General features: G+C 34.1%; 1 protein-coding gene across 1 annotated transcript; it reads left to right on the forward strand.

Annotated features, from left to right (window-relative positions):
* The first annotated feature begins 16306 nt into the window (after positions 1-16306).
* LOC104858015 (putative olfactory receptor 10D4) lies at positions 16307-17245 on the forward strand. The gene has a single exon (XM_010618094.1). The coding sequence runs from the start codon at positions 16307-16309 to the stop codon at positions 17243-17245; it is 939 nt and encodes a 312-aa protein (XP_010616396.1).
* Positions 17246-17596: the final 351 nt, after the last annotated feature.

The following is a 17596-nucleotide window of genomic DNA, read 5'->3' on the forward strand; positions in this document are numbered from 1 at the left end:
CAAATTGATGAGTTATTTTGGTTCTCATTTTCTTTGCTTTTTTATTTGAGAATTTATGAAATCTGTATATATGAGTAGTATGAAAAGTATTAAGGTCCATCCGTCATTCTCCTCTCTCATCTCTGCCTTCTGCAAACTTCATTTTCTGTCACTACAGCTTGTTTGGTTGGAAAATTGTTAAGACAAATTTTGTTATGTTATCAATATATCTTTGTACCTATTTTCTACTGATAATGAATATTAATTTTTAAGTTAATTTTATCATAACTATACTTAAATAAATGGATAATAAATCATTAATATCATTCAGTATCTGGTACATATTACAAATTCTCCAACTGCCTCAAAGACGATGTTTGTTTTTCTCAAATCACAAACATTCCACACATCACTGCACTGTTTTATTATACCAAAGTATATATTGTATTATAGAAAATATGCATTGTATATATGTGTGGGGGTATGTTTTTACACATATGTGTGCACTATTAAATGAGAAACACGGTCATGAATATGGTAGGATTTTGCACATTTGGCATATTGTTAGTTTCTCTGCCAACCTTATGATTTCTCTAAATTACATGCTTGATTTAATTCATAGTCATTTGTTTGGGAAGAATATTACATATGTATTGGTGTTAAATTCTATCATGCTTATTAAAAATATAATAAAAATAAGTATGGGATATAATAAAATAGAAACAGAAAAATATGAAAAAAAATTTACTGGCAGTTTACTCTTCATAAGACACAGTGCTAGCCAAGTAGGATACAGTAGTGAACAAGATAGATATGATCTTTGCAGTTATGGAGAAAGACATATTGGAAAATATAGACATTGAAAAGATGGTCAACATATGATGGAGACAAACTTGGAATGAAATAGAAAATGGGACTGTGAAAACAGATTTAAATTAAAATGCCAAAGACATGGGGGAAAAGAGCATCCTAGAGAGAAAACTCACAGATATTATTCTATTTTAGCTCTTATCATTCCAAATTTTGTTGCCTGAACACTCTTCATGTTGCTCATGAGGGCCCCTGGGAATAAATTCAAATGGCTCTTTTAAAATGAATAACATTAGGGACCTTAAAAAGTGAACTCTGATGAAAATGATTATAAAATACATCAAAATGGTTACTATATCACAGTGATCCATTAGTGAATTTTTTTGTTTTGTAGGAAAGGAGGGCTTTCTATTGACATTAACTTCACTGTAATGAACACATTATTTTTTAAAGTAAAAGAACAAATGATTTTAATGATAACCTTTTCAACATCTGAAATCTGCCAAAAATCTTTCACAGTCATTCCTTGTTGCCTCTATACACTTCACCCAGAGCTTTATACATAGTAGCTACTTTCCCCAGTCTGCTCTAAACTTTCAAAACCTTTTAACCAGCTTCGGAGATAGCAGCAATTGTCCCTGGATAAGAATTGAAGAAAGGATTCCTTTATCTTTTGGAAAACTTGGCTCAATTTAGCTTATCAAGAAATGAACAAGTCATACCTGTTTCTACAATGTTTGGACTCCTTTAAATTTTGGCCTAATTTATATGAATGGCACACACGTGTGTGTGTGTGTGTGTGTGTGTGTGTGTGTGTGTGTAAAAGAGAAACAGCTAGAAAGGGAGAGAGTTGAAAGGATGGTTATTATGTATAACCTTTTGAATAATTAATAACTAGAATATCTGGTGCAAAGTAAAATACCCAGCATATAATTAGGACTATTGAAAAAGGTATGATTCAATTATATCACTAATTATATATTATGTCAGTGTCCAACTGATTTTCACTTATTCAATATTGCTTATTACAGTGACATAAAAATTGAGATGATGAGCTGAAAGTAGACATTTAGAATACATATGAATAATATTTTCCACAATTCATATATGAATGGGTTTAATTTGTGCCACAAACAAGAATAGTTCACTTTGGATTAGATGATGAGGATGATTTTGAGATCTTCAAAATGTTTTAATTTTATACCAACATTCTGTTAAGGGACAAAAGTAATAGAAATAAAATTAAATCAGCATATGCTCCAGGGAATTCAAATAAAACAAATTACTTATATCATTTAGGCAACACCACAGAAGAATTTTGAACATTATACTCAGTATTGGAAACCAGATAAAAAGAACACATATTTTATGATTCCAGTTAAAATAAAAGCAGAAATGGGCAAATATATATGCAGAAAGAAAAATATATTAGAGATTGCCTAGACCTAATGGTCAGAACAGGCATGATTACACCGATGGTGACTGAAACAGTGAGTGTTTAATTTTTTTTTTTCCATCGAGTTCATTAGTACCTTTTAGGCATACAATACAGTTACATACATCACTGGGAACTTGTACCTTTTACGTGATGTATCATGCAGCTGATGCATTGCTATTAGTTCCCCTCAAAATACTTCCCTTTGCTTCAAACACACCTAGTTCATCATTCTTGACAGTGCTGAAAGTCCTTTTTGATGTGTTTTCAGTTGTGCTGTTCTGGCTGCCTCATTGTCTGAACTGATTCTATCTTTCATGGCCATTTTGACCTTGGGGAAGAGATGTAAGGTGCACAGTGCCAGATTCCATGAATAATGACACATCATAATGTTTTTACCAGTCTGCCTTTCCGTTGGATTGCTCTTGACAGCAATGTTCAGCATAGTTTTGATCAGACCTAGTAAAGACTTTCATGGAGAGGACTTCCGGAATGGCTTCAGAAAGTGGCAAGAATGATTGGATAAATGTGTTCCAAAGGAGGATTTTTTCTTTTGAGGGGAATGAATGGCACTGTGTCTTTTACTGTAATAAATGTATAAAAATTTAATTATTCACTGTTTTTTTATCACCTCTTATAAATGAGCATTAGACTGCTCTTCCTCTGAGGAAAATGTTCTAAAATCAGACCATGTATAATAGCTATACATCTCCTCAAATATATATTTTGTGCATATTTACTTAGTTGTTCACTTAAAAATGCTGTTTTATGGCCAATGAATTATGTCTCAGTTGTACACTTTAAAAATACTGAGCTTATGGCCTGTGAGTTATATCTAAATAAACTTGTTTAAATATTAATCACTGCCAATGAAAAAGATAAGTTTTTATGGTGCTTTACTACCTACTTTTTGGAAACAAAACAAGAAAAGTAAATAATGTATATAATTCAGAATGCTTATTTCTAAACAAAAGACTCATTCATTCCCTGTAGTTATAATTTAACATACATTTTAAATGCAAACACCCTGAAATTTAAATGCAAGTTCTATGGTTTTTAAGATAAGCCTTAGAACTTTACTAGCACTGTTTTAATCTTCTAAAAGAAAAGAAACATCAAACAAAGATGCAAGGGTGATATAAAAAGGACATCTATGGTTTGGTAAAAGAGCTCTGAGTAGTTTGATTCTCAGTAAGTAGTAATTACTAATTCAAAATTATGGGAAAGGGAGATTTTCTTCATTTCTTCTGGATCTAAGAAAAGCAATAATCATAAAAATGTAGTTAAAGTTACCTAAACTTCATACAACTGTTATCACATGCCTTCTGCATTGTTTCAAATATATTTAAAAATAACATTTTTTAATAAGCCTAAGTACTTGTTTCATAGACAAACACTACAAATAGTGCACCCACTGGTCAAGTGAGAAATGTAAATTAAAACTATAATGAGATTCTATCTGATTCCAGAAAGCATGGCCATCATCAACAAATCAATAACAAATGCTGCTGGGCTTCTGGCAGAGGGGATGGAGGGAAGAACTGTTTTCCTTTGTTGGTGGGAGTGTAAATTGGTGTAATCACTATAGAAATCATTGTGGAAATTCTTCAAAAAACTAAAAAAGAGATTCCATTTGACTCAACTCTTCCCCATCTAGGTATCTTCCTGAAAGAGTTAAAGTCATACTACAGTGATACATGCATACCCACAGGTTATGGCTTGTGTTTAAGACATTCTCTCAAAGCCTCATGTGGTCTTGGGCAGGGGGTTTTCCTGAGTTGGCTGGATGTAGTGTGTGAGGCTGGAATTGATTCACCGTGCAATACTAGGATCAAGGGCACTAGGATTAAAAGTGTGAGTGCTACCGACCCTAAGTAGCCTGGATAAAATATAAGAAATAGAAAGAGCTGTGGTCGTTCCTTGCTTGCTTTGCTACCTTCTGCCTATCATGAACCGGTTTACTTTTGCAATGGCTGTCTGTTCTCCCAGCCTGCCTTGGAGACAGCTGATTATGGACTGAAACCTCTACAAACAGTGAGCTAAATAAACCCTTTTCTCTTTAAATTTGGGTGTTGAGTATTTTGTCTTAGTAAGGAGAGAAAAGTAACTAAGACACCATGTTTCTAGGAGCATAGTTTATAATATCTAAATCTACTCATATGCCCACCAACAGATGAATGGATAAAGAAAATGTGGTATTTATATATAATGGTATACTATACTGTCATATAGATAAATGAGGCATTTTAAAATAAATGGATGCACCTTGAGAACATAATACTAAGTGAAGTAAATCAGATACACAAATTTAAATATAGCATTATTTCTCTTATATGAGAAATTCAAAGTCTAAATAATGAGCAAGATAAAGGATGGATATTACGAAGTAGGAAGAACTTGTTCAAATGGGAAAGAGAATAAGAGATGGGGCAGAAGAGAAGGCTGGAAGGGATCTGAAGGAGAATTGGAAATAGAGCTTTTCCAAATGAAGGAACAGAGGGAAAGAAGCAAAAGGGATCAATAAAAAAATTCGGGTGTATTATATACATCCCTCATAATGAATGTGTTCATTGTGTATGGAAAACATGTACTAATAAAAAGTTTTAAATAAAAATATATAGTGTACTCCCAGACCCAACCAATCTATCTTTGGTGCACTGGTGTATTCTGTACACATGAGATTAAAATCTTAAAATATATACTAAACCCAATAAAATAATTAAAATATTTGTAAATAAACATGAACAACAGTATAATGGAAAATAAGAGTTTTCAGATAATGAGACAAATTTATGCAATATGGAGGGATTAACAGAGGTTTATAAAGTTAATGGTAATAAAAATAGTGCCCCATTTGTTGTGCCACATAGTATTTTGTTGGTACCAGGTGCAGTTGTTGCCTCTTTTTGGAGTGGTTGCTTTCCTACCTTAAACAACTAGGATTAGAAGTCCCATTTCACCCAGGTATTCTCCTGCTGGAATCTTCCAAAAGAATTAAAGGAATCATACCACAGCAATATATGCTCACACATACATATAGTGACACAGTTTGTCATACCTAAAACTTGGAAACAGCCCAACTGCCGATCAACTGGAGACTGGATAAAGAAGATGTGGTTTTTCTTTTTTTTTATAGAATGGAGAACTACTCAGCCATAACGAATGAGAAACTAGAGATATTTATAGCTAAGTGGATGCACACCGAGGCCATATTCTTAAGTGAAATTAATAGGATGCACATGTGTAAATACCATATAGTTTTTCTGGTGTGATAAACTAAAAGTGTAAATGAGGATTAAAATGTATAAATGCTAATGTGAAACAGGAAGAAAAGGTCAAAAGGTGTAGAGGAAGTAGAAGGGGTAGGGGAAAGGTAAGAAAGGCAAAGAAAAAATATGAGAAAAGGAAAAAATGGAAACAAAGTGTTTGTAAACAGGGAAGGTGGATGGGGTGAAGGGAGGGCAGGGTAATGGGAAAAAATAAGAACCAAGATAAGCTTCATGTAAAGGTCCAAGATCCAAAGGATAAATGTAACTATATTGTATACCTAAAATGTACCAAAACATTTTTTTTTAATTCCCATTGTTTGAATTCCTTGGGGATTATTTTTAAGTATTTTATTCTTGTGGATGCTACTGTAAATGAAATACTTTTTTCATTTGCTCTCAGGATTTTTCATGTATTATAAGGAAATATAACTGATTTTTGCTTGTGATTTTAGACTGATGATCTAGCTCATTAGTACTAACAAGGCTTTAGTGGATGCCTTAAGATTTTTGCTGTATTCAATCATTTCATTTGTAAATAGACACTTTGCTTTTTTTGGAGGAATGCATTTTTTTTTTCTAGAAACTCCTGTACCAGCTTTAATGGTGATTATGAGGGCAAATATTCTTGTCTTCTTAGTCACTTCAAGGCAAAGCATCCAGTGATTTTATTATTAATTTCCATTTTTTTTATAGATGCTCTTTATTACATTAAAGAAGTTCTTTCTTCTTCTAGATTAATGAATGTTTTTATCACAAAGGGATGTTGGTTTTATCGAATGCTTTTTTTGTTTATTGGGATGATTATGTGGTTTCTGTGTGCAGTGTTTTGAATATGGTGTTTTTGAATGTCAAATTCAAATATCTGGGATAAATTTTCATTTAATTATAGTGTGTAATTCTTTTTATATTTTTAGATACACTTTTTAATTATTTTGTTGAGGATTTTTGTATCCACATCACAGGAAATACAGTATTTTCATTTTTTTCTTTGTTTTGATATTTACTTTTCTATATTAGGACAATCTTGATTTGATAGAGTAATTGTGAAAGCCATCTCTTTCATTTTTGAAAAAAATTGACTAATTCTTTTGTAGAACTTATAATAAAGTCAAGATATCTGAGTCTTTAATTGTGGGTATTTTGACAACTGTTATTAAAGATTCTTTCTTTCTTTCTTTTTTTCTTTCTTTCTTTCTTTCTTTCTTCTTTCTTTTTATTTTTGGTACTGGGGATTGAAGATTGAACTTGGGACCTTGAACTTGCAAGGCAGGTGCTAAAACCGCTGAGCTAAATCCCTGGCCCCAAGATATTTTATTTTTATAAGTGTATTTGATTATTTCTTCTATAGTCAGTTTGATATCATATAAATTTTTCTAAGAATATGACCATTTAATTCAAGGTATCTAATTTACTGGCATACGGTTGTTATTAGAGTTACTTTATAATTTTTAAAAAAATTCTGTAAAGGTTCATTTCTGATTCTAGTTACTCGTCTTCATTTAATTTTTTTTCCTGTCAATATATCTGAAGGTTATTTTATTGATTTTTAAGAATGTTTTTGTTTACTTGATACCCTTATTGATTTTTCTGTTCTTGCTTGTTCATTTACACTCCAATCATCTTGCTGTGGATTTACTTTGCTTTCCTTTTTTCACTGCTTTACAGAGTTAGGTTCTTGATTTTACTGAGGTTAGGTTATTGATCTCAGACCTCTCAGCTCATTATAGGCCTTCAAAGAATAAATTTTGCTCTTAGCACTGTATATCAGGTGTCACATCAGTTTTGGTATGTTATGTCTGAATTTCCTTTTATCTTGATGTGTTCTTTAATTTCCCTTTTGAGTTATGTTGTTGCTTAATTTTCAAGTGTTAATGAATCCCCAAACTTCCTTCTTTATCAGCTTTTAATTTTATTTATTTGAGGTTGAGGAGCTGCTCACTTCGGCAGCACATATACTAAAATTGGAGGTTGAGGAGCATATTTTGGGTGACATCACACTGTTGAAACTTTGAAAAGTTTGTTCAGTGGACTTGTATGTTATCTACTCTAGAAAATGTCCCATGCAAACTTGAGAAGAATGCATGTACTCTGTGACAGTGGGAAGGGTGAAGGAGGCACTTAAGTCGGGCCCCTGACACTAAATAAAGTAAAAGTGCCTTGAGCAAGGCTAATTCACAATGAACTCTTAATAAAATGATTAAGTTAAAGCTTGAAAGCACCAGTCAGAGAACAAGATTCTAAATAAGGGAAAAGAAAAGAATGTGAGAAAATGAAAAACTGGAAATTAAGTATTTGTAAATAGGGAAGAGAGGAGTGGGTGAAGGGAGGGCAGAGGTAAGGGGAAAAAATGAGAGCCAAGACCTGTCATGTAAAGGTACAAGATCCCAATGAGGAATGTAACTGTACTGTATATCTAAAATGTACCAATAAACTCAATGAGAAAAAAAAGTTGTTCTACTTACAAATTATTTCAATGATATCCTAGCAATTTTTATAATAGTCTTATGTATTTTATACCTTTATTGACACGTGATTAACAATGAAAATTGCATGCATTTTGCATATTCATACTGTTGGTTGACTATTTTTTTTGTACCAGGAATCGAACTCAAGAGCCTTTCAGCTTGCCACCCAGATGCAGCACCACTGAGCTACATCCCCAGGCCATAAATATATATTTTGAAGAGATTACTATAATTAAGATAATTAACTTATTTATCACCTCTTTTATTTATTTATATGGTGATAAGACACTTAAATTTACTCATTAAGCAAAAGCGAAGTGTACGTAGTACATTGTTATTATCCATAATTATTATGCTGCAGATTATTTGTCCAGAATTTAATCATAAATCCAAGTTTTAATGTACACCAAAATCTCTTTTCTCTCCAACCTAAAGCTCTGAATTATCATTATTATATTTTCTTCCCAAGAATTTGACTTTTCTTTAGATTCCACATAGAAGTGAGATTGTCAGTTTTTGTCTTTTCATTTGTAGTTTATTTCCTCACCACTAAGTGTCATGCCCTCCAGCTTCAAGCATGTTGTCTCCAAGAGCAGGATTTCCTCCTTTTCAAGGGCTATTATTCAATTATATATGTGTTCACGTTATCTTCACTATTTATCTGTTGGAGGACATAAGTTGTTTCTGTATGCAATTGTGAATAATATGCACTGGATATGGGAGGGCAGATATCTGCTTGACATACTATTTGTTTATTTACATTGTTTTTGTTTTTGTTTTTTTGTTTTTTTTGGTACCAGGGATTGAACTCAGGTCCTTATGCTTGCAAGGCAGGCCACCGAACCACTGAGCTAAATCCCCGGCCCTTGACATACTATTTGGGCATTCTCAGATTTGGATCCAGAACTGAAATTGCTGCATTATATGGTAATTCTGCATCTTTTTAATGCTCTCCATACTTTTTTTCCATAGTGGCAGCATCAGTTTTCATTTCCCTAAAATATATACAGAGATTTCCCTTCTTTACATCTTCACCAACACTCAAATTTTTGATAATAGCTATCCAATCAGTTATGAAGTGTTATTTTATTTTGGTTTTGATTTGCAGTTTCCTGGTGATTCATGGAATTGTGCATGTTTTCATGTTCTTACTGGCAAATTGTCTCCTTTTGAAAAAGTCTATTCATGTATTTTGCTTATTTTTATTTAGTTCATTTTTCTTTGTCATTCCTAAATTTTGTTAGGGAGTTCCATGAGTTTCTTATATATTTTGGATATTACCCCTTAGCAAATGCATAGTTTGAAAATATAGCTTCCCATTTAATTGGTTGCTTTTTAACTTTGTTGACTGCTTCATTTACTGAGTAGAAACATTTTTGTTCTAGGTAGTCACATTTGCTTCCTTTTGCTTTTGTTGACTACATTACATAGACTTTTTAATTTTATTTTTTACTAGTACATATTTGTCATACATATTGATCACATTTATCATAGGGAATTTGTACCAGTACATAATTTATCTTGATTTTTTTCTTCCACTCCCTTCCCTACACTTCAATCTCTCCTTCTCTCTCCATTTACAAAAGCTTTGTTTCTATTTTTTTCTTCCATTCTCTTTTTATTCCTCCCCCCACATCATGTTCCCCTTTTCATTTGAACATTTTCAGGATGCAGAAATGCAATTTTCTTTTTGTCACTGAAAATAAATTAAGGTTGACTCCATTATTTATAATACAATCATTTTCATGTCAATTTAAAAAATAAATCTGATATTCCCAAATTTATTAATTTTTATTCTATTATTAACTAGAACAATTTTCAAAATATGGCTCTTCAGCTGGTGCCCTCAGGCTTTAATTTAAACATTTTATTAATAGTTTATTATGAATTAGCCTTGCTCAAGGAATTTAGAGTTAAATATGTGAACATCAAAAATTATAATATAAATTACATTATTCTTGAGTAAGTCAGAGACAAAGCCATGGACATTACTGAGCTTGTGATATGCTAGATACTTTATAACATTCATCTCATTTTAACAATGAACAGAACCCCAGGAGATGAATGCTAATATCCAAATTCATACAATCAGTAATGAATAATAGTCAAGGTTTAATGCAAGACTACATGGTACTAAAATGCATGCTGCTGACTTTTATGCTTTTTGGTTTTCATGAAATTTCAGTAACTTTATGTTTTCTAGGAGGCAGACCATTGTCTGTGAATAACATTGTGTTTTAGTTACTTTTCTCTTTGTTGAAACAATATACCAGATACCCATAGTTAAAGAGGAATGGTTTATTTCAGCTCACAGCTTATAAAGGCTTTGGGGGAGTAGCATCAAGCAAATAGTCTTTGAGTGACCAAGGATCTTCAATAACCTCCTATCTCCCCCTGTTGGTTATCTCTTGAGTTCTTCACCTTCATTAAGTAAAAGAATGGCGAAGTGATTATTCACACCAGGGAAACGATTCGGTATTTACACATGTGTGACTTATTTATTTCACTTAGGAGTATATCTTCAATATGAATAATCTGCAATAAAACATAAGATCCTAATAAGATTACTGTCATTTAGAAGTGAGAAGAAAGGAGCTAAAGGTGTAGGGAAGGTAGGATGGGTAGGGGAAGGGTAATAAGGGAAAAGAAAAAAATGTGAGAGAATGAAAAGATGAAAATAAAGTGTTTGTAGATGGGGAGGGGAGGAGGGGGTGAAGGGAGGGCAGGGGTAAGGGGAAAAAATGAGAATCAAGACTTGTCATGTAGAGGTACATGATCCCAACAATGAATGTAACTGTACTGTATCCCTAAAATGTACCAATAAACTCAATTAAAGCTGAGAAAAAAAAAAAAAGAAAAAAGAATGGGGAAGTGAGATGAGGCTGACTCTGAGCCATAAGTCCCCAGCAGAGAATGAGGAACTCAGGTTCTGAGCATAAAGAGGAAGTATCAGGAAGAACCTGGATCCAATACTTAAGAATAGGGTGGTCTTTAAAATGATCCCAAATGCTGATATTGTTTATAATTTCATTCTTCTTTCTCAATAATTAATCAATACACTTCCTTCTTTTTTATTTAATGAGCACCAAATTGAAGGTACAGAAGACGCAGAGCTTTAAAACAATATTTATGTTTCAGGGCTACAGAGTACAATGGGAAATTGATGAATTTTATAGTGGGTGAGGTGTTGCTATAATATCAGGACCTTGCTTTAAGGGAAATAAAAGTTGTTTATTGTGAGAGAAAGATAAGTGACCATGGCACATAGACTCAAGGTACCTTGTATGACATGTTCTGCATGGCACAGACATGATAATTTTGGCTCTACTGCATTCCATTGTCCACAATCACAACATTCTGGTCATCTCTGATTGAAACACTGTAGGTTCTTTGATATAATTGTTGCTTTTTCTTAGAACTTCAGTTCACAGAGCTGTTAAAAGTATATGTAAAATATACTCATTATAGATAGGTACTGATGTGACTCACCAATTAAAGTTATGAGAATTACACATGTAAATAAGAAAGTCATGTTGCAAATATAAATACAAAATTATTTTTCATGTATTCTGCAGTGTGTTTCAGGTTCACAGAGTTTGTGTTTCAAATTTGCAGTTTCTGTTCCCCATACCAAATGGTATTCTATTTTCATTTTTTTGCTTCTAATGAAAGACAAATCAGGCTGCTGTGTTAGTTATTTCTTGTTGCTGAGACAATGTACTTGACACCCACAAGTTAAAGGAGGAAAGATTTATTTTGGTTTACAGTTTGTGGAAGTTTCAGTCTATGGTTGGCTGGTTTCAAAGCAGAGGGGGATCTCAGAAGAGAAACAGTCCATGGCAGAGCAGACAGGAGACAGCAAGCAGCCCTTTTCTTTTTATTCCATCCAGACTACAAGCCTTTTGTGTGGTACTACAACCAGGGTGGGCCTCCCAATTATGGACTGATCCAGTACCACACACTCTTAATCCCACTATCATGCACCCATGATCCAGGCACCTTCAAAAAGTTCTACCTCTGAGTGCTTGAGGCTTTAGAGGGACATCTAGCTACAAACCATAACACCCAGGAAGAAGAGACCAAATCAAATAAGTTTTCATTTATTTTCATCCCTTATAATACTCTTGTAACTCCATATCCAGACTATGCACTTTTGTTGACCAATCACTACTCAAACCAGCCACTGCAGAGATCTCAACTCACAGTTTCAGAGGTTTCAGGGTGAACTTGGTTGGCCCTGATGGTTTTGGGCCTATAGTGAGGTAGAACTCCATGCTGGGGAGCACTTGGCTACCTTTACTGTTGGCAGGAGCCAGGGCCACAATGTCCCCTCCAAGGACATGTGCACAAAGTCCTTACTTTCATCCGTTAGTTAGGCTATACTTCCTCAGGTTCTAATAACTGCCTATAATGCCCTGGGCATTCCATTTATGTCCATTTCATATTTAGACTACAGCATTTGCTTACATTCATGCTGGATCATTTTCTTAACATAAAATTTATCTATTTTATCTATCTGTTTATATATGTTAAAATAATAAATAGAAAATTTTAAATATATTTAAACCGAGGCATAACAAAAATGAATATTAAGAAATAGTTTGTAGTCAGTTGTGAAAATACTTCTAATATTTTCAAACATGTTAATACACAATTCTGGTAAAAATCCTTGCAAGCATAGGTATTAAGGAAGTAATAGGAATATAATCTTCAAAGCTGTACAGACCAGTAGTTATTAATTACTTTTATAGAATTTCTTCTTTGGTAAACTTATCTTTAAAAAGTCTTTAAAATAATAGCCAACTGTGTGAAGAACAGGTTCAGCATGCTAAATTCATACAACTCTGTCTGTCTGTCTGTCTGTATCCTTCTCTCTAGCTGCAGTTGCTTATTTCACAAATACAAGGAAAAATTAAAAAATAATTAAACATCTCCAATAATAAATATGGTTGAGTAAAGTAGACATATATGAAGTGTAGATCAAATACTAGAGTAAAAAGTTACATTTGAAACAATTGAGTAACATGGAAAATATTTCAAAAACATGTTAATTAATATCAAGTTAAACCAAAGTATGCAAAACTATATATATAATAACTAAAAATATACCAAAGCTGTCATGGAAAGATTGCAAAGAAGACACTAAAATTTTTAATTGGCTAAGATTCAAACATTTTTTCTTTGCTTTTTGAATATTTACCAAATGATATTTAAATTTTCATATTACTTCCATCATAAATTTGCCAGATCATAAAATAACAAGGAACAGAATGGAAAAGAGCTAAAGGAGAACTATAAAAGTCTAATTACTCCCTTTGCTCCTTCATGCTTTCTGAAACTGTGGATTGGGCCACTAGGGAGATTTGTCTCAGGAGAAACCAGGTCCATCAGTGCCCTTCAGTTTGAAAGCATTAAAAATTCAGAATTCAGGACCAAATTAATAGCAGGGCCGAGTGTGGGACCTGTGTCTTGGATTCAAGTAGAGAAGGTACAAAATCTTAGGTCTATGCTGTGGCATCTTAGGCAAAACACAGTTTTAGCTGTAGGAACACATTCTTCTTGCCTAAAAGCTTTACAAAAAATACCTTCCTACCAACATTAGATTTAATTTCCATCAGCTGGTTTGTATGTAAGCTCTGTCTGCTTCTGAAACTTCACATCCTGCTTACATTGCTCTTTTCTTTGCTCCTCTCTGTTCTGCTCACGCTCTCAGTTCTGGTCATTTCACCTGCTCAATCAACATCAGTGAGAGAACCACAGAAATGAGAATTCTTACACATGGATGAGAGCAGCATCTGTTAGCCGGCACGGAGAGGAGGGCAGGAGTGCTGGGGGGATAACAGCGTGTGTGTGTTTGTGATTTGTGGGGGAAAGTAGGTGTCATGGAAGGAGATAGATTCCTTTTTCAGGATCCTTATCTTGCAGTTAGTGTATAGATTAGAAATTATCTTTACTTAATGTCTATTCCTTCACGGAAAGCTTTCTTTAATAGGTGTATATGTTTCGATTCTCTTCCCAAAGGGCAAGAGAAATTAGCAAATATCAGGGGACATAATAGTCAACTCAAAAAGTTTGTAAAAAATCAGTAATATGTATTTTAGAGTTTATAATAATAAGAAAATATTTAGTTTACCCTCCTTAAAAGAGAATGCAGAGAGAGAGAGAGAGAGAGAGAGAGAGAGAGAGAGAGAGAGAAAATGAGAATGCTTTCCTCTTCTGTTTCCCTGAAAGTAGATCCTGTAGGTTTTACTTTAACTCTTCTGTGGTAGAAATTCACTGCTTTCCCAAATGACCATCTTTATGGTGAGGTGTAATCTAGTCTTAGAGTTTTTTCCATTATCTGATGGCAAATCCTTTCTGGGAAATTGGTATTTATTGAGGTAGACAATTGAGTACTGAAGTGTAAGGGGGCTGGTGAGGAGATAACTGAACATGCCTCTAAGGTAATTTGCCCTATGTGTACGTTTCCTGGGGCAGCATATGCAAAACATCTTTGTCATTTAGCAGTGTGAATGTGTTGACTGATAGAAACAGAAATTCTCAGATAGAAGGGAGAGTTGATGCACGTATAGTTTAGCAAATCATCTGTTAATTCTGCCCGAATATTTATATAATGAACCAGGTAGAGTCTCAACAACATTTTTCCTGACCTGTGTGTCTTCCTATACATTTTCAATCATATGAATTCTATAAATATGCACAACTTTTATATCTTAAATGAATTTTGAAATCCTACATCTTCTTTAAAGTGTATTTCAATTATATTTTCATCACATATGAAACTTTTTTGTACCTACATTAAATTTCTTCTTTTCTTTATTTTTTTCCATTAAGTTTATTGGTACATTTAAGGTAAACAATACAGTTACATTCATCATTGGGATCTTGTACCTTTACATGAGGTGTATTGGTTCTTATTTAAATGCTATACATTTGAGTTTTAATTGCTATACTAACTTTGTTACATACTTAGTACTAAGTGCCAAGCACTGTGTATAGTATTTAATCTTCATAACATATCATAACCATAATAAAGACCCTATAGAAAAATAATATCCATTGTTTGAAGGAGGTAAGGCTTAGAGAGGTTTTTCCTCATGTTGTCAGAGAGGTAGTACACTGCAGACTCAAGTCAGGTTTCAAAAGCAGTTTTATATACCTCCAGAGTTCTTCAAGGAATGAAATTGTATTTTATTTATCTTGATTTCTCAGAGAAAAAATGTTTGTGAAATTATATTGATTTTTATGGTCTAAATCAATGTCTACATAGATCTTGAAAAAGACAGGGGTCCTTTGACCTCCTGTTTATATCTCTGCTAGGGTGGCAATCCATTCAGACACCTGGAGGAGGACTAGGTTTATGTGGGGGCCTGGCTCTGGGATTGAAAACTGCAATGTTGGAAACAGTCCCTGCTTCCTTTGCCCCTTATTCCACTTGCTGAGATTTTTATTCATGGCATGATGCTTTACCTTTGCAAAAATTGAAATAATACAGGAAATATCAAAGCAGCCATCTATAAAATAGTATTATTGGATCGATCCATTTTTTTATTGAACATATATTGATTATAGCAGAAGAAAATTAGTCATAACATGGTATTATAGGGCTTACTAAAATGAAATAAAGTGAAAAAGAAAAAATCAGGGTTTCAGAAAATATAATTCTTTTTCACAGGATCATCTAGTAATGATGTTAATGAAAAAAATTCATGGGATTCACAATATAGAGATTAAATTCTACCCAGGAAAGAATTGCTAGGGGGACATTGTAGTTCTCTCTAGCATTAGTGCAATGCCTTCTACTCTCCATACACCTTTTGCATCTGTGTGTGAAAACAAAGTGAAATATGACTTATCTGTTTTGGAATAAAAGTGGTGAAGAATGGAAAGAATATTGTAAAAGTAAACAGCATGGATTATATTAGGTATCTTTATGTTCAATTTTCATATGCATGTATATGGTCATTGATGTTTTTATAAACAAACTATGAGTTGATATTATGAGGAAAACATGATAAACTTCATGAGACAAATAGATTGCTCTCAAATTTAATGATAGACTAGATACATAAACAATATAAATCAAATAAGTAAGAACAGGGGATCATTGAAAGATATTTGTTAATCACAAATTATTCTTTTTCCTCCTTTAGCATTTTTAAAAGTGGGGCAAATGTCATACATTTCTAAATTTAACCTTAATGGCAGATGAATTAAAGACCTCTATTACTTTCTCCTTTTGCCTGCGGTCACTGATTGAAATAAAAGTCACTTTGTCAGGAAGATATTCTCCCTTTCTTTGCTCTTATGTAATGAATATTGCTCTGCTTTTCAGGACCACCTGACACATGAAGACTGGAAACTCCACCCTTGTGACAGAATTTGTCCTGCTAGGAATTTCTAATACAGAAGGGCTGGAGACCATGCTGTTTGTTCTATTCCTGACTTTCTACATTTTCACCTTGCTGGGCAATCTCATCATCTTCCTCACCATTCTGGCTTCTTCCAACCTCCACACCCCTATGTATTTCTTCCTGGGAAACCTGTCCATATTTGACATATTTTTCCCTTCTGTGAATTCCCCCAAGATGATGGTCTTCTTAGTGGGGCAAAGCCACACCATCTCTTACCAGGGCTGTGTTTCTCAGGTCTTTTTCTACCACTTCCTGGGCTGCACTGAGTGTTTCCTTTATACTGTGATGGCCTATGACCGCTTTGTGGCCATCTGTCACCCTATGCGATACACGGTCATCATGAGCCACAGGGTGTGTACCGGTCTCACTGTGGGCACATGGCTGGGAGGCTGTGTCCATGGGTGTATCCTCATATTCTTCATCTTCAGGTTGCCCTACTGTGGCTCCAATGAGCTGGACAGCTTTTTCTGTGATATCCCTGTGGTGCTTCCCCTGGCCTGTGCAGACACCTTTCTAGCAGAGACAGTGAGTTTCACCAATGTAGGCATTGTTTCACTTACATGTTTTCTCCTTATTCTCACTTCTTACACTCGCATTGTTCTCTCCATATTGCAAATCCGCTCCTCAGAAGGCAGGCGCAGAGCCTTCTCCACCTGCAGTGCCCACCTAACTTCAATTCTTTTCTTCTATGGGCCTGTGATTCTGGTTTATCTTAGGCCAGCTTCCAGCCCTTGGCTAGATGCAGTAGTTCAGGTGTTAAATAATGTCATCACTCCTTGCCTGAATCCTTTGATCTATTCCCTGAGAAACAAAGATGTGAAATTGGCCCTGAGAAAGGTGTTAGTTCAAATTGCCCACCCTTCTGGGGTGTAAGGAATAGGAACAATTTCTCTCTTAAATTATTTGGAGAGGTGCTTCACATCCAGTGCTACAAGAGTATGGCTGTCCAGTGCTGAACTAGGCAACTCTAATATCTCTCATTTTTGAGGAGTAGTAATATTTGTAATGTAGGGGATTTTGGGATGGCCACAGATTTATACCTTCAAGGAGGGTGTTTCATATTAACCCAAATTTTCTCATTTTTATAATATGCCAAAATAACATATCTCTTCCACTCCACACAGTGTATGCTTATCGCAACTGTAGACTATCTTAAAGCTATAATAGTTTGAAGGCCATGGGCTATCGTTTTTCTCCTTCTCTACTTTCTAAGCCTCCCTAAGC

This window comes from Fukomys damarensis, unplaced genomic scaffold (genome assembly GCF_012274545.1).
Source record: "Fukomys damarensis isolate Sample0158 unplaced genomic scaffold, DMR_v1.0_HiC HiC_scaffold_16, whole genome shotgun sequence".
NCBI classification, from domain to species: domain Eukaryota; kingdom Metazoa; phylum Chordata; class Mammalia; order Rodentia; family Bathyergidae; genus Fukomys; species Fukomys damarensis.